The sequence below is a fragment of the Ursus maritimus genome, unplaced genomic scaffold (assembly GCF_017311325.1).
Source record: "Ursus maritimus isolate PB19 unplaced genomic scaffold, ASM1731132v1 scaffold_6, whole genome shotgun sequence".
In the NCBI taxonomy this organism is placed as follows: Eukaryota; Metazoa; Chordata; class Mammalia; order Carnivora; family Ursidae; genus Ursus; species Ursus maritimus.
In genome coordinates this window covers 22,133,602-22,149,963 of record NW_024426774.1, presented here as the reverse complement: position 1 = coordinate 22,149,963, position 16,362 = coordinate 22,133,602, and the positions used below count along the sequence as shown (strand labels likewise).

The window sequence follows — 16,362 nt, the reverse complement described above, 5'->3', positions numbered from 1 at the left end:
CAATGATCACCTCCATGGAGAGCGATGGAAGCCATAGCTTTTGCAGAGAGTAGGAAGAAGATTCTGACAGCAGGCATGATGGCCTCCTGGGGCTGACCGTGAACTTCTCCTGGATCTCAGCGGTGACCAAGATTGCACCTGGGAACAGCATCTGAACCTGCTTCCTATTCTGGAAAACCTCCACTGTATTAAGAGCAGCCTGCCTCCCACTGTACAAGGTGAGAAAGACAAATGCGGGCTTTCCCAGAGACCCTCACGCTCGGGCTCAGGCACATGCCCGGCGGCCCGCCAGCGCCGGGAAGATGGACAGCACAGAATCCGTTCTGCTGAGGGTGGCAGCTGCGTTCGGTCCCTAGAAGCAGCAGTGACAGTGGTGTCCACAGTGTCTCCACTGAATGAGTTCTTTGGCCTGATTTTGATCCTTATGGCTTGGCCCCTAGGATTTCATGATGCTGTGATTTCTGGTAGCCCAGCCTCAGATCCTAGCTTTTTACCTTTTCCAGACAGTCTGCTGAAATAACACAAGTGCTTAAAGGAGCCAGCATTGCTTGCGCCCAAGAACCTGGTCTTCCTGGAACAGGTGTGCTCGGATGGCCATAACCTTGGCTGCCTTGCTTCTCCTAGTGCAAGCCATGGACTTGCTCGCCAGAGGCAGAGGGGCCTGCCCACAGCAGAAGGAAGTGCAGCTGGAGAGTCACCCAGAAGACGACAGATAGAAGCTTGTTCCCCTGAGCCCTCAGAGTCCTGACAGGCATGGTTGCCTCAAAGCAGGGAAATGGTTCTGCTCCATGGAGTCCAAGCATTTGAAGGACGGCTCCACCCTGGGAGCTGTTTGCAGCCTATTCTAGAAGGGCTGGAAGGCTACCATTGTCCTCTTGAGTGATTGGATGATTATTCTGGGGGAAACTCAAGATCGTCAAGGGAGCCAGCAGCTCTGGTCAAAGATTGGATGGGAAAAGGCCTAAAATGAATATCCCACAGGATGTCTGGAGATCACCTGCTGACTCTCTTTCTCCCTGTGCTCCCCCAAAACAGCTGCTTCCCCAGGAGAGGAGGGCAGAGGAAATGCATGTTATCTCACTGAATCCTCTAGACTGTCTTAGGTGGAAAGGGTTCCCCAGCCAGGAATCAGAAACTCACACACTCTCCATGGACAAATGGAAATTCTTTGTGTGTGTGTGTAAGGCCAGGAACTGAGATTTGGTGAAGTGTGTTCAGTGACTTGGCTCTATAGCTTGATGCAAATAAACCGAATCACAGTCCCTGTGGCCTTGCAGAGTGTTTTTAAGTCTGCAGCTTGGTCAATGGTAACCTCACACCCTCACACCGGACAGCTGGGGTCCTGATAACGTAAGCATGACCTCATTTGCTAACCAGAGCAATCCGACCACACAGCAGTTCCTGTGTGGTCTTAGAGCCCTTTCCCGGCTTACCTGGTATTTCTTATTCACTTCGATGAGGGAGGCAAGCTCTGCTGAGTTATCATCAACCTTTAGGACACAGGGGCACAGGTTGCTGCAGACCAAACCAGAGAGATGCCTCACCATCCGAATGCATGACATTGACTCGAGATTTAGAATCTATTTGACTTGGAGGTGTCGGAAGTCTGTGCTAATGGAGGCCCCAGCTGGTTAACCTGCCCACTGCATCAGATGAAGCTGGAGAAAGTTCCCCAGAGCCGCATTTTCACATGCAAATGGAAGTTGCTTCTGACATCTGCAGGAGTGACTTAGGGAGCCGGGTTACCTTATGACTGTCTGAGGACAGACCGTGCCGCAGAGGTAAGGCACACTTACTTTTCAATAGTAACAGTGACAGCACCACTCATAATAAGGGCTCATGAATCCTAAAGCTCACGGTGCCAAGAGCTTTATGGGTATTAACCCATTTAATCCCCTAAGCAATTCAAGAAGCTGTACTATCGTCCCCATTCAATGGATGAGAAAATGGAGGCTCAGTGTGGGTAAGTACTTGCTCAAGGTCACATGGAGACTACGTGTGGGAACCAGGACTTGAACTCAAATCTGTCTGCTCTGAACCTGACTCCGAATCCCTAGCTAAACTGCTTCTGTCCTGCCTGTGCTTCTGCTCTGGTTGGCCGTCTTGCCCATCTGGGCTTTTTTCCAGGGGCTGAGGGGATGAGAGGGTGGACGACTCAGAGTAGGCTGGCGCCTCCCAGGAAAGCACAACCACTCAGAGAACAGCAGGGAGGCAGCAGGACAAGGTGACCCCGAGTCTGCCTCACCTGACAGTTTCAGAGCTGAGAAGGGACCTGGCAGATGCCTGCTCCGAACCGTGAGCCTTAACTGTCTAAAAACCCTGCAGCGATGGGTAGCGAGAGAATTTTGGGTAAGCTGCTCTGAAACGAGTACACCGAACCCCCCATGTGGCCCAGTGACTGGAGAAAGTGGGAGCCCGGGGATGAGTCAGCAGCTGGAAATACAGCACGCCTGACACCAGCTGCGTTAATAGGCGTGTGTCATGTGGCAGCCATCCCCTCGCGGCCAGTGCCCCCAGGCCTTCCCCGGGGGGACCTGTGCCATCTGGGCCCCCGGGCGAGGTCTGGCAAGCAGCTTCAGGCTAGCAGCCAAGGTGCCCCTTGATTTGCAAGAGCGAACCTGGCGCCTGTGAATTCTTCATTCGCTCACTCAGCAAAACAGCCACCGCGCTGTGCGAGCACTGACTCATGCAGAGGGCAGGGCTGTGGGGGGGAGGCCCGTGAGTCATCACCACGTGCTATGCTCGGGGCTGTCTGGGGGGGGGGGCGTCATGGGCTCCAGAGCTGGGGAGGAAGATGAGGGAGGGAGGGGTGCAGCCATCGGGACCAGGGCTCAGGGTTCAGAGGAGGTCTTTGCAGGAATGTTCATGCCCAGGTTAGAAGGAGGTCTTAATCCTGGAGATCATGGAGATGTGACATGTCAGAGAGGGAGCCACCTTTGTTTGGCTCTGGAGATGGGGATGAAGAAGGCCTTTCAAGGGCCTTCCCAGGACCAGGGCTCTCTGTGCTCGGGCAAGACTGTTCCCTGATTCTCATCTGACCACCCTCTTCTCCAGCAAGTGACCGTAGCCCTACAGTTGTGAGTGCCCAGGCCCGGACACCCACACCAGATAGAGGCTCCCTCTGTCCTGGAGATGGGCCTCTAGGGGCGGGGAAGCTCTGGATACACCTAGTGGTGGCCCGTGAGCCCGGCCCACATAGGTCCACTCCATTCCTCACGCTTTACTCTTCCCTCCCGGGAGGACTGAAGGGTGTCCTGAGCTGCCAGGACAACCAGGAGCATGGTCGGGCTGCGACGCAGACTCTCAGGGTAGTTGAGGCCCATGCTGGGATCACAAAAACCCATCAGGCCTGTCAGGTTAGAAAATGGGCTGGTCTTAGCCCTCCTCACACATCTGCTCTTGGACTTTCTAACGAATCAGAGTTACTTTCTGCTAAGGGTCCCCTGGCGCTTTAGGGAACAGGAGGAAAAGCTTCCTTCTCACCTGAGGATCAGCCTTGGGCAGCTGACTTTCTTCTCCTGGTACAGCTCCCTCAGGCTGATGATCTCCAGGGCCTTTACCAGGTTCACAAATGCCCGAGGAACCTGAGCAAAGGTAAGACCAGTCCCCAAGAGGATTCAGGATGGCGGCCCCAGTCTCTCATCTGGGTCTGGGGCCAGCCCCTCCTGCCGGATACCAGGTCTGTGGTCTTTCATGCCCCATCCACTTCCTTCGTCCCTCCTGCCCTGCCTCTCCCTCCCCCCTCCCACTGACACCTATGTGTTCTGGCTTCTGGGACCAGGACAACAGCATGGTCAGCGCTGCCTTCCAGGGAAAGGCAGGCAGGAAGTCAGAGGCCCCTCCAGGCCAGTTCTGAGGCCCAAGAAGGACCTCTGGTTGAGCTGCTCAGAGGCCCCACAGCCCAGACTACACACCTCAGCATGGAGGATGTCCAGAGCCTTCCCGATGTTGTCCACGAAGTTCTGGGGAGAATAGAGGGCCTGCGGGAAGAGGGAAGTTCTGACACCATCCACCACCCAAGCTCTCTGTGGATCAGGCTCACTTTATGTCTTGGGTCCCCTCCTTCTTGTGCACTGGCCAGAATGGGTGACATTAAAACACAACGGGGCCCCCAGCCTCCGGACCAACCCCACTGTCCTTAATGGCTGGTCATGGCTGTGACCTCCAGGGAAACCTTTTTTTCCTGCATGGAGTTATGGAAAGCTCTGGATTCTCTTTGCATTAACTAGATGCAGGGCCTTAGCTAAAGCATATCACATCTCTGGGTTCCTCTAGAATGGGGTGTTGGAGCATGGGACCTCTAAGGTCTCCTGCAGTTTGAATAGTCTCCGGTCCTGTGACCCGGCTCTTCTGCCTTAGAGCCTCAAGTGCCCGGGGACCTGTCACCCCATCAAATCACTTAAGGAGACAATCGTAGGGGAAGGGGGTCCTATGAATCCCCTCCCCCAATCATAAACACATTCTAATTATTATTTCTTCTGATCTCCATACTTGGTGGTTTTTAATTTTTTTTTTTTTTTCAAGTGGAGCCCTTTCCCTGGCTGAAATCTAACCCAGAGCCCTGCTCTACCAAATGAATCAGAACTAGCAAGAAGTGGGGCAGGGGCCATGGTCCAGCTGCCCTGCCTGCCTCGCTGACAGCCCCAGGCCCACTGTGAGCCTGTCACATCACAGCCTGGAAACCCCAGACCCTGGTGACTTTCACGCGGTGATGAGTCTGGGGGGCAGGGTTGCCCCTCGGGGCAGAAGCTCCCATGGCTCAGCAAGACTCCCCACTTCCTTAATTTTGCTCTGCTGATCCTCTTTCTGCCTGACAAATGTCATTTTCCAGCCCTAGCCGGAAGGTCTCCTGCTCTGTGTACACCCTGACTCTCCGCCCTGGACAAAACACAAATTCCCATGGCGATTTGTACTCTGGGGCCACGATGTTGTCCTTATCATGTTATGGTGAGTCATCTGTGCCTCCCTCCCTGACTGGGAGTTCCTTGAGGACAGAGCCGCGATGCTTAGCTCCTAGTGCAGTGCCCGGCATATAATACACGCCCCGCAAATGATACTGGACATTAAAAACCTTCTGATTATCAGAAAACACTATAAACAAAATTAAATGGAAGACCCCAAATAGGCAACATATTTGGTAAAGCGTTAGTATACTTAACATAAGGGGTTTTTAGAAATCAATAAGAGAGGGATAAATACCTTAAGAGAACATAGCCAATAGGCATCATATAGAATTTATCAGGAGGAATTCAAATGAGCATTAAACAAGCAAAATACAGGTTTATTCCTCCCTACTAATCAAATAAATGCAAATTTTGAAAACAAGATACACTTTTCTCATGTATTAGATTAGCAGCTATTAGAACAAATAACATACATCGACAGATGGAACGTGAGGAAGTAGACATACTGATACCAACATTCTGGAAGCAATTTGGCAATCTGTATCCAAAGCCCTGAAAATGTGCAGAGTTCCCCCCAGAATAAGATGGGTGCGTAAATGCATGTTAAATTAATATGGCAACATAGTAACAACTGTAAAACCTCGGCGGTGGGTATATGGGCATTTACTACACTATCCTTTCCATTTCTCAGTAGGTTTGGAAAATTTCGTGATAAAACAGTAGGGGAAATGTATATATCTTCTTGCCATAAAGTCTTACTACTTAGAATATATATCAGGAAACAATTATGGATGCACATAAAGATGGATGTTTCTCCTGGTGTTATTTTTAACAGGCATAATTAGAAGCAATAGAAGCTAAGTATGTAGTAATTGGCGACAGTTAAGTAAAGTACAGCCAACATAGGTTATGGGCTTCTCATACAGTCATTAAGAATTATTTTATGGAAGACTACTGGCATAGGAGTATCTTCCCAATGGATTGCTACTGAAAAGAAAGCAGATCACCAATATTTCTAGAATGATGCTATTTTTAGCAAATAATAATTTCTCCATTTTCACAGAAAAATGCCAGAGACACATTTAACAAAATGGTAGCACTGGCATTTCTGGATATTGTAATTACAGAAAATGTTTTTTTTCTTTGTGCTTTGATGTGTTTCCAGTGTGTATTGCCTATAAAATAATTAAAAAAAAAACCTATTATTTTTAAAGTCAGCTGAATTGAGCGTAGAAGAGGTGCGGGCATGCCCAGCATAGGCAAGAAAAGGTGGAAGTTATAAGAAGGCCAATTTGGGCTTAACACAAACACTACCAAAAAGTTGCTAGGTTCTGTGGAAGGCATTCCTGACGCAGGTGGGAGAGTGGTTAATAGGGTTTGTGGGGTTTCTTCCAGCTCAGAGATTCTGAGGTTCCAGGAAGAAGCACCACACCCACAGGGCAGCAGCCTGGCTCTTGGGGTTCCCATCAGCTTGGAATGACTTGGCTCTGAACCATGCCTAAATGCTTCATTAGGAAATCAACTTTTCCCTTGAAAATAAAGGCGGTAAGGCCATTCGATGCTGGAAAAAGGAGCTGACCTATAATGATTTATATGAAGATACGCCTGAGTTTTCTAGATCCTTGGAATGTTATCTTGGTTTCTAGAATGATATGATCAGACTCCCTTGTTATGAAACCTAATCAAGACCAATTTCATAACAAGTTCCGTTGAATCTCTCCCTGGAGGTGAATGCACTCTTGGTCTCAGGGTTAAGCCCAGGCTACAAGCCCCAAGTCCCAACCCCGCTCCACTTGCTCCAGCCATCTGGTGTGAAAATCTCCCCCTGGGGGAGTCTTGAGTTAAGGGCCTGGAAACTCACCGGGTCCCTGCAGAAATCACACAGATCATTGCCTCCTATGAACAGGGTTATTATCTTCCAATCTTCCTGAAAATTTATGCTCTGAAATGAATAGGAAACAAACAAGTAAGTGCCTTGCTCCAGAGTCAAGTCAAGAAGACAAAGTGCCGAACACTGGCAGGGATGGGTCCTCACATACCAGAGGGTTCAGTGAACATTACTATTTTCTGTTCTGTGGTTTTGGGGTCCTGAGGTCATAGGTCACCCGTTGTAGGTGCTAGATCACTTGTGATTTTTAAAGGTGGATACTCTGGACTTCCATGTGGTCCTGACCTTGACCCTCTCTGTCTCCACTCCAGCTCACTCCCTCTTCCGGGGAATGCTAGCTCAAGCGGTCCCAGGTGGCTCTTCCCCCAGAATTACCGTGTCATTCTTCATCAGGTCCACCAGCCTCCTGGCCTGAACAGGTAAATCCCTGCGGGCACACACGGACAGAAGTCATGTGAGGAGCAGGGACCGTGAAGCTGGGGCAGGGAGGGGACTTTGAGGAGACAGAAGGAATCGAACACGCAGCGGGATAGTTGGACTGAAGGGCATGCTCTTGTCCCAGATCACCTTCCCCATTCAGTTCCCTCTGGAGGTAGAGGGCTGGGGGGCGGGGGGACTGTGACCTTGCTTCGGGAAGGGCAGAGCACTCCACATATGAGGGCGTGACTTAGTGGCATGTTTCTCTTCCAAGCCAAGCTCATCTGGGGCAAACAGAAGGCTGCATGTGCATTTCATGTCACGCATGGCTTGGTATGAGCCTGATTCTGTGGGTGCCGGGAGCTTCGCCTCCACGGTACCCTCACCCTCAAGGTGATGTGCTTGAGTCAGACACACCCAGGTGTGACATGTAGTTGCCTCCTGCTAACTGTGGGAATGTAACTTAAGTTCACTGTCTCAAAAGACTGCAACGTGGAGGTAAACCCCCCTATCTTCAAGGGTCCTTAGGAGCAGTACTGAGATGAGCAAAGTGGCCTCATGGGATGGGAGCCCCTCTTGGAGTCAGGCGGCACGGGGCTGAATCCTGGTCCCACCACTGACCAGCCGGGAGAGCTTGACAAAGTGCTTAACCTTGCAAACCCTCAGTTTGGTCCTGTGTAAGACGGGGATGGGAAGCACACTTTCTTCATAGAGTTGTCGGATGGATTAAATAAAGAACTTAGAGCAGCACGTGGTAAGCATCCATATTGGAAATAATCCACTGCATTACGTCTCCTATCACCACTACCATCATCCCCGGTCTCTGGCCCCATCCCAGCAGGAAACAGTGGTTGTCATGTCTTCACTATTAGCCCCGCCGGCCTGGTCTTAGTCACAGGGGACTAGGTACGTGTCAGATACCCTGGGGATTTGGGGTAAGCCCCGCAACCAACTTGCATCTCGGTTTCCTCATCAGTAGAAGCCATCAGGCACCTACTCTGAGGAACAGAGTTTGATGATTGCTTGACCTCTCTGAGCCTCGATATCACCGTTAAGGAAACCTGGGTGTCTGACCTGCTAACAGGGACTGCACAGAACACGGAGCTAGTAAGCGGGAAGGTACCTGTGCTGTTGGACACTGTATGATGGGTTATTACCAGACCTGGGCTGGGGCCTGCTGGGCACAAGGTCGACAGGCCACGTGGTCGAGATGACACATTTGTTGGCCACTTAGCCTCTTTGTGCTACAGTTTCTTCATCTGTAATATAGGAGTAATAACCACTAACTCCTCCCTGTGACTCAGAATGTGCTTGGACAGATGGATTACTTATACAAAAGGGCCCCATGGCCTTGAGGAAAGCAGGGGAGAAATCCAGGGTCATATGAATCATGAACTTTATGTTCTCCACCAAGGTTTCCTTCTCAGATGCCTCCCTGACCTAAGCATGCTCTCAAATGCCTCTCTGGATACCACTAGCTGACATATGCTTGTAAAAAAGCAAAACTCTGGTAATATTAATGCCAAATTTTTTAGGCAGTCAATTGGTAGTCTTTTGCCCTTCTCCCACCAAAAGGAAAACAAAGCCACAGAATTTATTATAAAACAGATTAGGTTTTGCAAAATCTCTGATTTGGAAGACTCCTGTCCTAAATAAATGAGAGTTACTCAGATGGCTTGTCGATTTGGAATGGTGTTGAGGGCTGGCCAAATGATGTCAGGGAATCTGGGAAGCAAACACAGAATCCCTAGGAACTACATGGTAAAGAAGTTTGTGATTATCCTGGAAGAAAAATAGGATTAAGAAGCAGAGAGGATCTTTCCATGTTTTCCCTAGATTCGGTGTGGTATTCACTTTTCTCTGATCAGGTAGCAAGTCCGAGGAAGCACCCCAGGCTTGGGGATCACGGACAGAAATGGAGGCGCAGGACCCACAAAAGCCTACCCTGTTCTCGGGAATCTGCCATTCAGTGTGCATGGACCACGATACGACGGTCCACTTGCTCCCCAACAGTTCACCCGGGCAGGTGCCGTAGCCCTGCTGCATTGCTGCTGGGACCACCATCCTGACCCAATATGTGTGTGTGACTTATAGCCTCCCAGAACTTTCACCATCAACGTGGCATCGAGCCTCATAACCAGCCCAGGGGAGAGGCTCACCGCCAGCCCCGCCTGGGAGGCTAAGGCTTAGGGAGGCGGGGGTGGGGTGGGACGTGTGTGCCAGGACTCAGACACACGGCCTCCCTCCCACGAGTGCTCTTTCAATCACCCAGGAAGGAGGCAAAGTGTAGAGCCCGCGAAGACTGCCTAGAAAGCATGTCCCCCCAGGAACGGAGGGAGAACAGGACATGGAAGATGGAGCATTAATGGAGTCATAAAAAACAGAACTCAGAGTAAGCCCTCTTACCACCGTCTTCTGTGGACGTGAGCAAAGGGATTTGCTCCAAGCCTATATCTGGCATCAGAGTAAAGTGTGACGAGTTCCTGGGGTGGGGTTGGGGGTGGGCTAGTAGGTTTTTGGGTCCCACAGTGAGGGACACCCAGGAAAGCTCCCCCAGTCCAGTCTTTGACCCCCAGACCTCTTCCTCTGACCAAGCCCCTCACCCCCAGCCTTCAGCCATACACCCCAGTCCAGGCCAAGCCCCTAACTAGGTCCCCAGAGGATCTGTGTGGTCACCCCCCAGGCTCCCCTGCTTACTGGGCTCGGGCTCCTGCCACAGCCTGATTTAGGAAGGCTCCAGGACTGTTTTCTTTTCCAGTGCCCACAGAGAATCCCCTCAGGGAAGGGTTGAATTCCCGGAGGATGTCTGGAAATACAAAGAAGAGAACACTTAATCATTATCCCAAAACAACCTTCAAATTCCTTTGATAAGTGCCAGTGCATGTCAGGGAAAAGGAACCCTCACCTTTAAAGCTCTTCACCTTACCCTGCATGGGAAGAAACCACATGGACAGCGCACACAGGTGCTTAACAAATTATTGTTGAATAAGCATGAGTCTGGGTTTGGTGCTTCTCTCATGCATTTTTCTGTTTTCTTTTTCTTTTATATAGATTTCATGTATTTATTTGAGAGAGAGTGAGCAAGCAAGCACAAGCAGGGGGAGAGGGAGAAGCAGGCTCCCCACTGAGCACAGAGCCTGATTCAGGGCTCGATCCCAGGACCCTGGGATCATGACTTGAGCTGAAGGCAGACGCTCAACTGACTGAACCACTCAGGGACCCTCTTTTCGTTTTCTAAGCATACGATAGGTTTTTGAGATATAATTCACATACCATAAAATTCACAATTTAAAGTGCAGTTCAATAGCTCTGAGCATGTTCACAGAGTTGGGCAACCATCACCAGAATCAACTTTAGAACATTTTCATCCCCCCAAAGAGAAACCCTGTGCCCAGGAGCAGTCCCTCCCCCTTCCCTCCAATCCCATGGTGACCACTAACCTACCTTCTCTCTTGCTTATTCTAGACATTTCATATAAATGCAATCATGCAACATGTCTTTTGTGGCTGGCTTCCTTCACTCAACATAATGCTTTCAGTGTCCATCCACGTTACAGCAGAGATCGCACTTCTTGCCTTTCTTTGCCAAATGACATCCCGTCGCACGTGTGTACCACATTTACCCATTCGCCATTTGAAGGATTTGGATTGTTCCCACTTTTTTGTGGCTAATATGAATAGTGCTGCTGTGAACGCTTTTGTACACGTTTTTGTGCGAATCTCTCTTGGGTGTATATCTAAGACTGGAAATGTTGGATCGTATGGCAACTCTGTTTAACCTTTTGAAAAACTTACAGACCTTTCCCCAAAGGAGCTGTGCCAATTTACCTTCCCATCAGGAGCATAGCGGGGTTTTAACGTTCGCACATCCTCACCAACTTTCATTTTTTAAAAGAACCATGCTAGTGGACGTGAGATGGTATCTCATTATGGTTTGGTTTGCACTGATGGTTACTCACGTCGAGCATTTTCTCATGTGCTTGTTGGCCACGTGTATACCTTCTTTGGAGAAATGTCTATTCAGAGTCTTTGCCCATTTTTAATTGGCCCAAATCGAATTGTCTCATTACTGAGTTATAAGAGTTCTTCGTATTTTCTAGATACAAGTTTCTTGTCAGAATTGATTTGCAAACATTTTCTTTCACTCTTTGGGTTTTCTTTTTACTTTCTTGATGGTATCCTTTGAAGCTCAAAAGTGTTTAATTTTGTCCAATCTATTTTTCCTTTTGTCACTTGTCACAAAGAAGGCTTTGTTTAGCCCAAGGTCATGAAGATTTGCTCCAATATTTTCTTCTAAGGGTGAATTTTAGCTCTTACATTTAAGCCTCTGATCCATTTTGAGTTAATTTTGTATATGGTACAAGGTAGGAGTCCAACTTCATCCTTTTGCCTATGGCCATATAATTATCCCAGCACCATTTATTGAAGACTTCTTTCCCCGTTAGTTTTGGCACTCATGTTGAAAATGAGTTAACCATGAGTACGAGGGTTTAGATGGACTCTCAATTCGATTTCATTGATCTATATGCCTATCCTTATGCTAGCACCACATTGTCTGGATTATTGGAGCTTTATAAGTTTTGAAATCAGAGAGTATGAGTCCACTCAATTTGTTCTTTTTCAAGATTATCTTACCTATTCTGAGTCTCTCACATTTCCATATGAATTTTAGAGTCGGCTTGTCAATATGTGCAAAGAAGCCAGCTGGAATTTTGATAGAGATTGTATTGAATCTGTAGATTAATTTGGGGGATGTTGCCATTTGATCAATATTAAACCTTATGATTCATGAACATGGAATGTCTTTCCATTTATTTAGGTCTGATTAAGCTTCTTTCAGCAATGTTTTGTAATCTTTAAAGTCTAAAGTAATCTTTAAATCTAAAAGATGCACTTTGCTTGTTAAACTTATTCCTAAGTATTTTTTTTTGATGCTATTGTAAATGGAATGTTTTAATTTCATTTTTAGGTTGTTAATTGCTAATGTGTAGAAATACAATTAATTTTTGCATATTGATGTTGTTCCCTGCAATCTTGCTGAACTCTTTAGTTCTAATAATTTTTAGACGATTCCTTGGGGTCCTATATGTAAGACTATATCACCTGCAGATACAGATAGCTTTACTCCATTTCTAATCTTGATACATTCTCTTTCATTTTCTTGCTTAATTGTCCTGACTAGAACCTCCAGCATAATGTTGAAAAAAAGTGGCAAGAGTATACATCTTGATCTCAGCAGGAAAACATCTTGCCTTTCCTCATTACGTATGCTGTTAACTGTGGGCTTTTGCAGATGTCCTTTATCAGATTGAGGAAATTTCCTTCTATTCTTAGTGTGTACAATATTTTTATCATGAGAGGGTATCAGTTTTTGTAAAATACTTTTTCTCATCAATTGCGATGATCGTGTAGTTTTTGTCCTTTATGCTTTTGATGTAGCGTATTATATTAATTTTTTTATTTGAAACTAACCTTGCATTCCCGGGATAAATCCCACTTGGTCATGGGGTATAATCCTTTTTTTATGTTGCAGTACTTTGCTTGCTGGTATTTTGTTGAGGACTTCTGCACGTATATTCAAAAGAGATACTGGTCTGTAGTTTTATTTCCTTGTGATACCTTTGTCTTATTTTTGTTATTAAGATAATATCAGTCTCACAGAATGAATTGGGTAGTATTCCCCCCGTTCCATTTTTGGGAGGAGTTTGTGAAGAATTGATGTCAATTCTTCTTTCACTGTTTGATAGAATTCACTAATGAAACCAGAAATGCCTGGGCTTTCTTTGGTGGGAAAATTTAAAATTCAATCACTTTTTTGTTATAAATCTAATCAAATTTTCTATTTTGTCTTGAATCCACTTCAGTAATTTGAGTCTTTCTAGGAATTTTACCTTTTTCTCTAAGTTATCTCATTTATTGGCATACAATTATTCAAAATATTCTCATAATCCTTTTAATTTCCGTAGTAACATCTCCTCTTCCGTCCCTGATTCTGAGGCTCTCTTCCTCTCTGCCGCCTTGGTCAGTCTGGTTAAAGGCTTGTCATCTGGTTGATCTGTCAATCTCACGCACTCTAACGCCTTTACCACACTGGATCTATGCTTGACTTTCCACTTTTCCATCTCCCCCGCTTGGCTGTGAACTCCTGAGAACAGGGTCTGCACACACCCCAGACTCTCACATTTGCTCAACAAATGCTTATGGACTGAATGAAGGATGACCCGAAGTTGAGGAAGGCTGGGAGATTTGCTAAAAGTCATGGGGTTACTGAGAAAGAATTCCAGGCCAGAACTCTACTCTCTCAGCTCCAACACAGGGCACTTTCCCTTGTCTCACAATGGGCTAGGTACCAACCAGTACTCTCAGGCATCATGCCACCCAGCAGAGTGCTCTCTAGAACCAGGCCCTGCAACAGGACCTACACAACACATGTGCATTGAACTCCTTCCTTGTGGCTTTGGGGACATTGTACCTAATGGATAGAAATTACTCTGATTTCTACAAAATAGGAGGAAGAACTGTGAGATCACTAGAGCCATCTGCAAATAGAAAGGATTGTCCTCGGTTCCCCATGACTGGAGGAATCCAGCACAGGCCAGTAACTACTTACCAGGAATATCATAGTGAGACACTATACACTGTTGAGAGCGAGAGCTTGCTGGTGTCTGTGGTTATCTGCACCCGGAATGTTCCATCTGCTGTCCTTACCTGATGAATTCCAGTTCTTAAAACCCCTTTGCAGAAGGCAGAGTTAACCGCCTTCTTATTTATCTTCCCGTAAACATGTACATAGCTGTAATGGTTGGTACATGTGTACACGTGTACACGTGTACCATTTAGGGAGACATGTCCCCCAAAGAAACTGTGATGATGGCATGAGGCAGGGAGTTTGCTTCATTCTCCTATTTCCCAAGAGAACGGAACTGGAGTCTTTGCTGGATTAAATTGAAGAGGGAGTCAAACTGAGCTACTGTTCTGACCCTAGGTTCTTGCTAAGTTTTCTAACACGTTTTCACGTAATTATTTCCCTGGGGATTATCCGGCCCCTGTAATCAAACTGTCTTCACAATTCTAGTAAGGAAGAGTCTGAACAGGCAATGACCCATTGCTGGGCCAAGTGTGTCAGGGGAGTCAACCTGGGGGTGGCACTGGCTCAGGCCTTTGTGAATCACTGCAGTGAAAGGGCTTGAGCCATTTGCCGTCATCTTATTCAGACAACAGCAGGGGAATCAGCAAGCTGTTGCAGATGCTGGGCGGGCTCCCAGCCCAGTCAGTCACACCCAAAAGCAACCCAAACCACCTCCCCTAGCAGTAAAGACAGGGAGGACTTGTGTCACAGGACTGCACCTACTGACATTCAACGGGATTTGCAAACAGCAAAACAGATAACCATGCATGAAGCCCAACCAGTCCTGCCCGTGTGGAGATTAAGCCATCTCTATCATCAAAGTCTTGAGGCCTTAAACTCAAAATAACTGCTTAGCTTCTAAAGATATATTACAAAGGGATAATTACAAGAAAAGTAATAGAGAATGGGACCAATTAAGTTTCTTAGGCAAAATTATCAGCTAGAAACTGTGAAGGGAAAATAATTGAATGATAACATTTCCTGCAAGCGAACGTTAAGAACACGCAGTGTGACGTGTATGCACTAAGGAGAAGAAAAAGACACGTTAAGAAGACCATTCGGAGAATGTAGCTCAGGCTTAAAAAAAAAAATCATTCCCAGCAGGCAGTTGGTGAAGTAATTTAAGGAAACCGTTGGGCTCCAAAGCCCGCTGTGTTTGCACAGCCTGCCCAAGGTAACTTTAGCTCTCACTGCGGGAATAGCGGGGTTTCCTAAAGCCACACACAGGAATTCAACGTCTTTGTATGCAGTGGTGCTTAATGCAGCCCAAACCCAGATCGACACCTCCCAGGAAGGTGCTCTGCTCAGAAGACGGGCAAAGCGGAGGTGGGTGCCCTTTCCTTCTTTCTGGACTCATTTCCTGATACTGACTTGTACTAAGATTTGGCCTGAACTCTCTTCTCCTCTCTCTCTTCCTTCCTTGGGCAAATACAATTTCTCTTAAAAAAAAACATCTCTCCGAGGCTTTCCTGACGCTCACCAAGCAGAGCTGGGCCACCGCCTCCTCGGGGACACAGCGCCCCCTGGCGAACGCGGCGGAGTCGCGCCGCCCGGCTCCCTGTTGAGCCCGCGGCCACCACCGGGAGGCGCTGCAGAGCCGCGCAGGGATGCTGCGAGCCCGCCCGCCAGCCCGAGCGCGAGGGAGCGCGTACTCACTTGCGAGGGTGGTGACGCTGCTGAGGTTGTGATCGCCTCCGATGCTGTGGTGCGGGAACAGAAAAGAAAACAGACGTTGAGAATGCCAGAGACGCCCGAACAGCTCCGACGCTACCAAGACAGGCCTTTCTCCTTCTGAGAGACACCCCAGGGGCTTGGAGTTTATGATTGCAGTAGAAAACCAAACCAGGATAGAGCAAATCCTCTGCCTTGTCCCCACAAACCGGAACACCCAGCCAAGAAACGGATTCACAGGGCAGGCCGACTTTGTGAATTTTTAACTTGAGGCGTTGACATTGGGGCAGGGGAACCCAGTGGGCCCCTTCACCCCTCTTTTAAAGGGAAAGTGACCCTTCCCGGAATGCAGAGCCCAGTCGTGCCCCACTAGCCGCTGCAGCTGGGCATGGCTGTTATCGTTGCAAACAGAGAGGAAAGCTTTGCCCTCATCACTCTCTTCCTATTTGGCTTGGGAAAACCTGCTGTTAAAGGGTGTCTTCTAGGGTGCAACCCGTCTTCCAAGCTGCTTCTAAAATTCCAAGGAAATCAGAGTTGGATGGGTCTCTAGGCATGAAAATATGCAACATTCCAGAGTTTATTGGATTCCCCCTGCTTTTCCTTATCCCCTCGTTCTCTGCCAAGTATGTCTGGGAACATTTTAAAGGGTCTCAAAATGTTTGGGTTTATTTCTGTGCAGCGTCACGAGGGAGGATGCCAGGGATTCAACACTCAGGTTCAGTCTGGGGCCAGAGATGCCAGATTCCCGGCTGAGGAAACAGCAAACCTGCCCTCTGACGCTTGGCAGGAGTGGGGTGTTCAAAGCATGAATCCAGCTCCCTGCAGCCTGTGGCAGCCTGGATTTGATTACAGCCG

The 16,362-nt window shown here is 48.0% G+C and overlaps 1 protein-coding gene across 1 annotated transcript in view; it reads right to left on the bottom strand.

The window, feature by feature from the left end:
- Window positions 1–16,362, bottom strand: part of PLB1 (phospholipase B1) — a 138,272-nt gene that overhangs the window by 45,627 nt on the left and 76,283 nt on the right. Inside the window, exons 19-25 of the mRNA XM_040623143.1 lie at window positions 15,493–15,536; window positions 9,907–10,015; window positions 7,168–7,219; window positions 6,766–6,846; window positions 3,915–3,980; window positions 3,484–3,584; window positions 1,434–1,515 (exon numbers count right to left, since the gene is read on the bottom strand). Coding sequence (XP_040479077.1) covers window positions 1,434–1,515; window positions 3,484–3,584; window positions 3,915–3,980; window positions 6,766–6,846; window positions 7,168–7,219; window positions 9,907–10,015; window positions 15,493–15,536 — 535 coding nt within the window. The remainder of the gene's footprint in view (window positions 1–1,433; window positions 1,516–3,483; window positions 3,585–3,914; window positions 3,981–6,765; window positions 6,847–7,167; window positions 7,220–9,906; window positions 10,016–15,492; window positions 15,537–16,362) is intronic.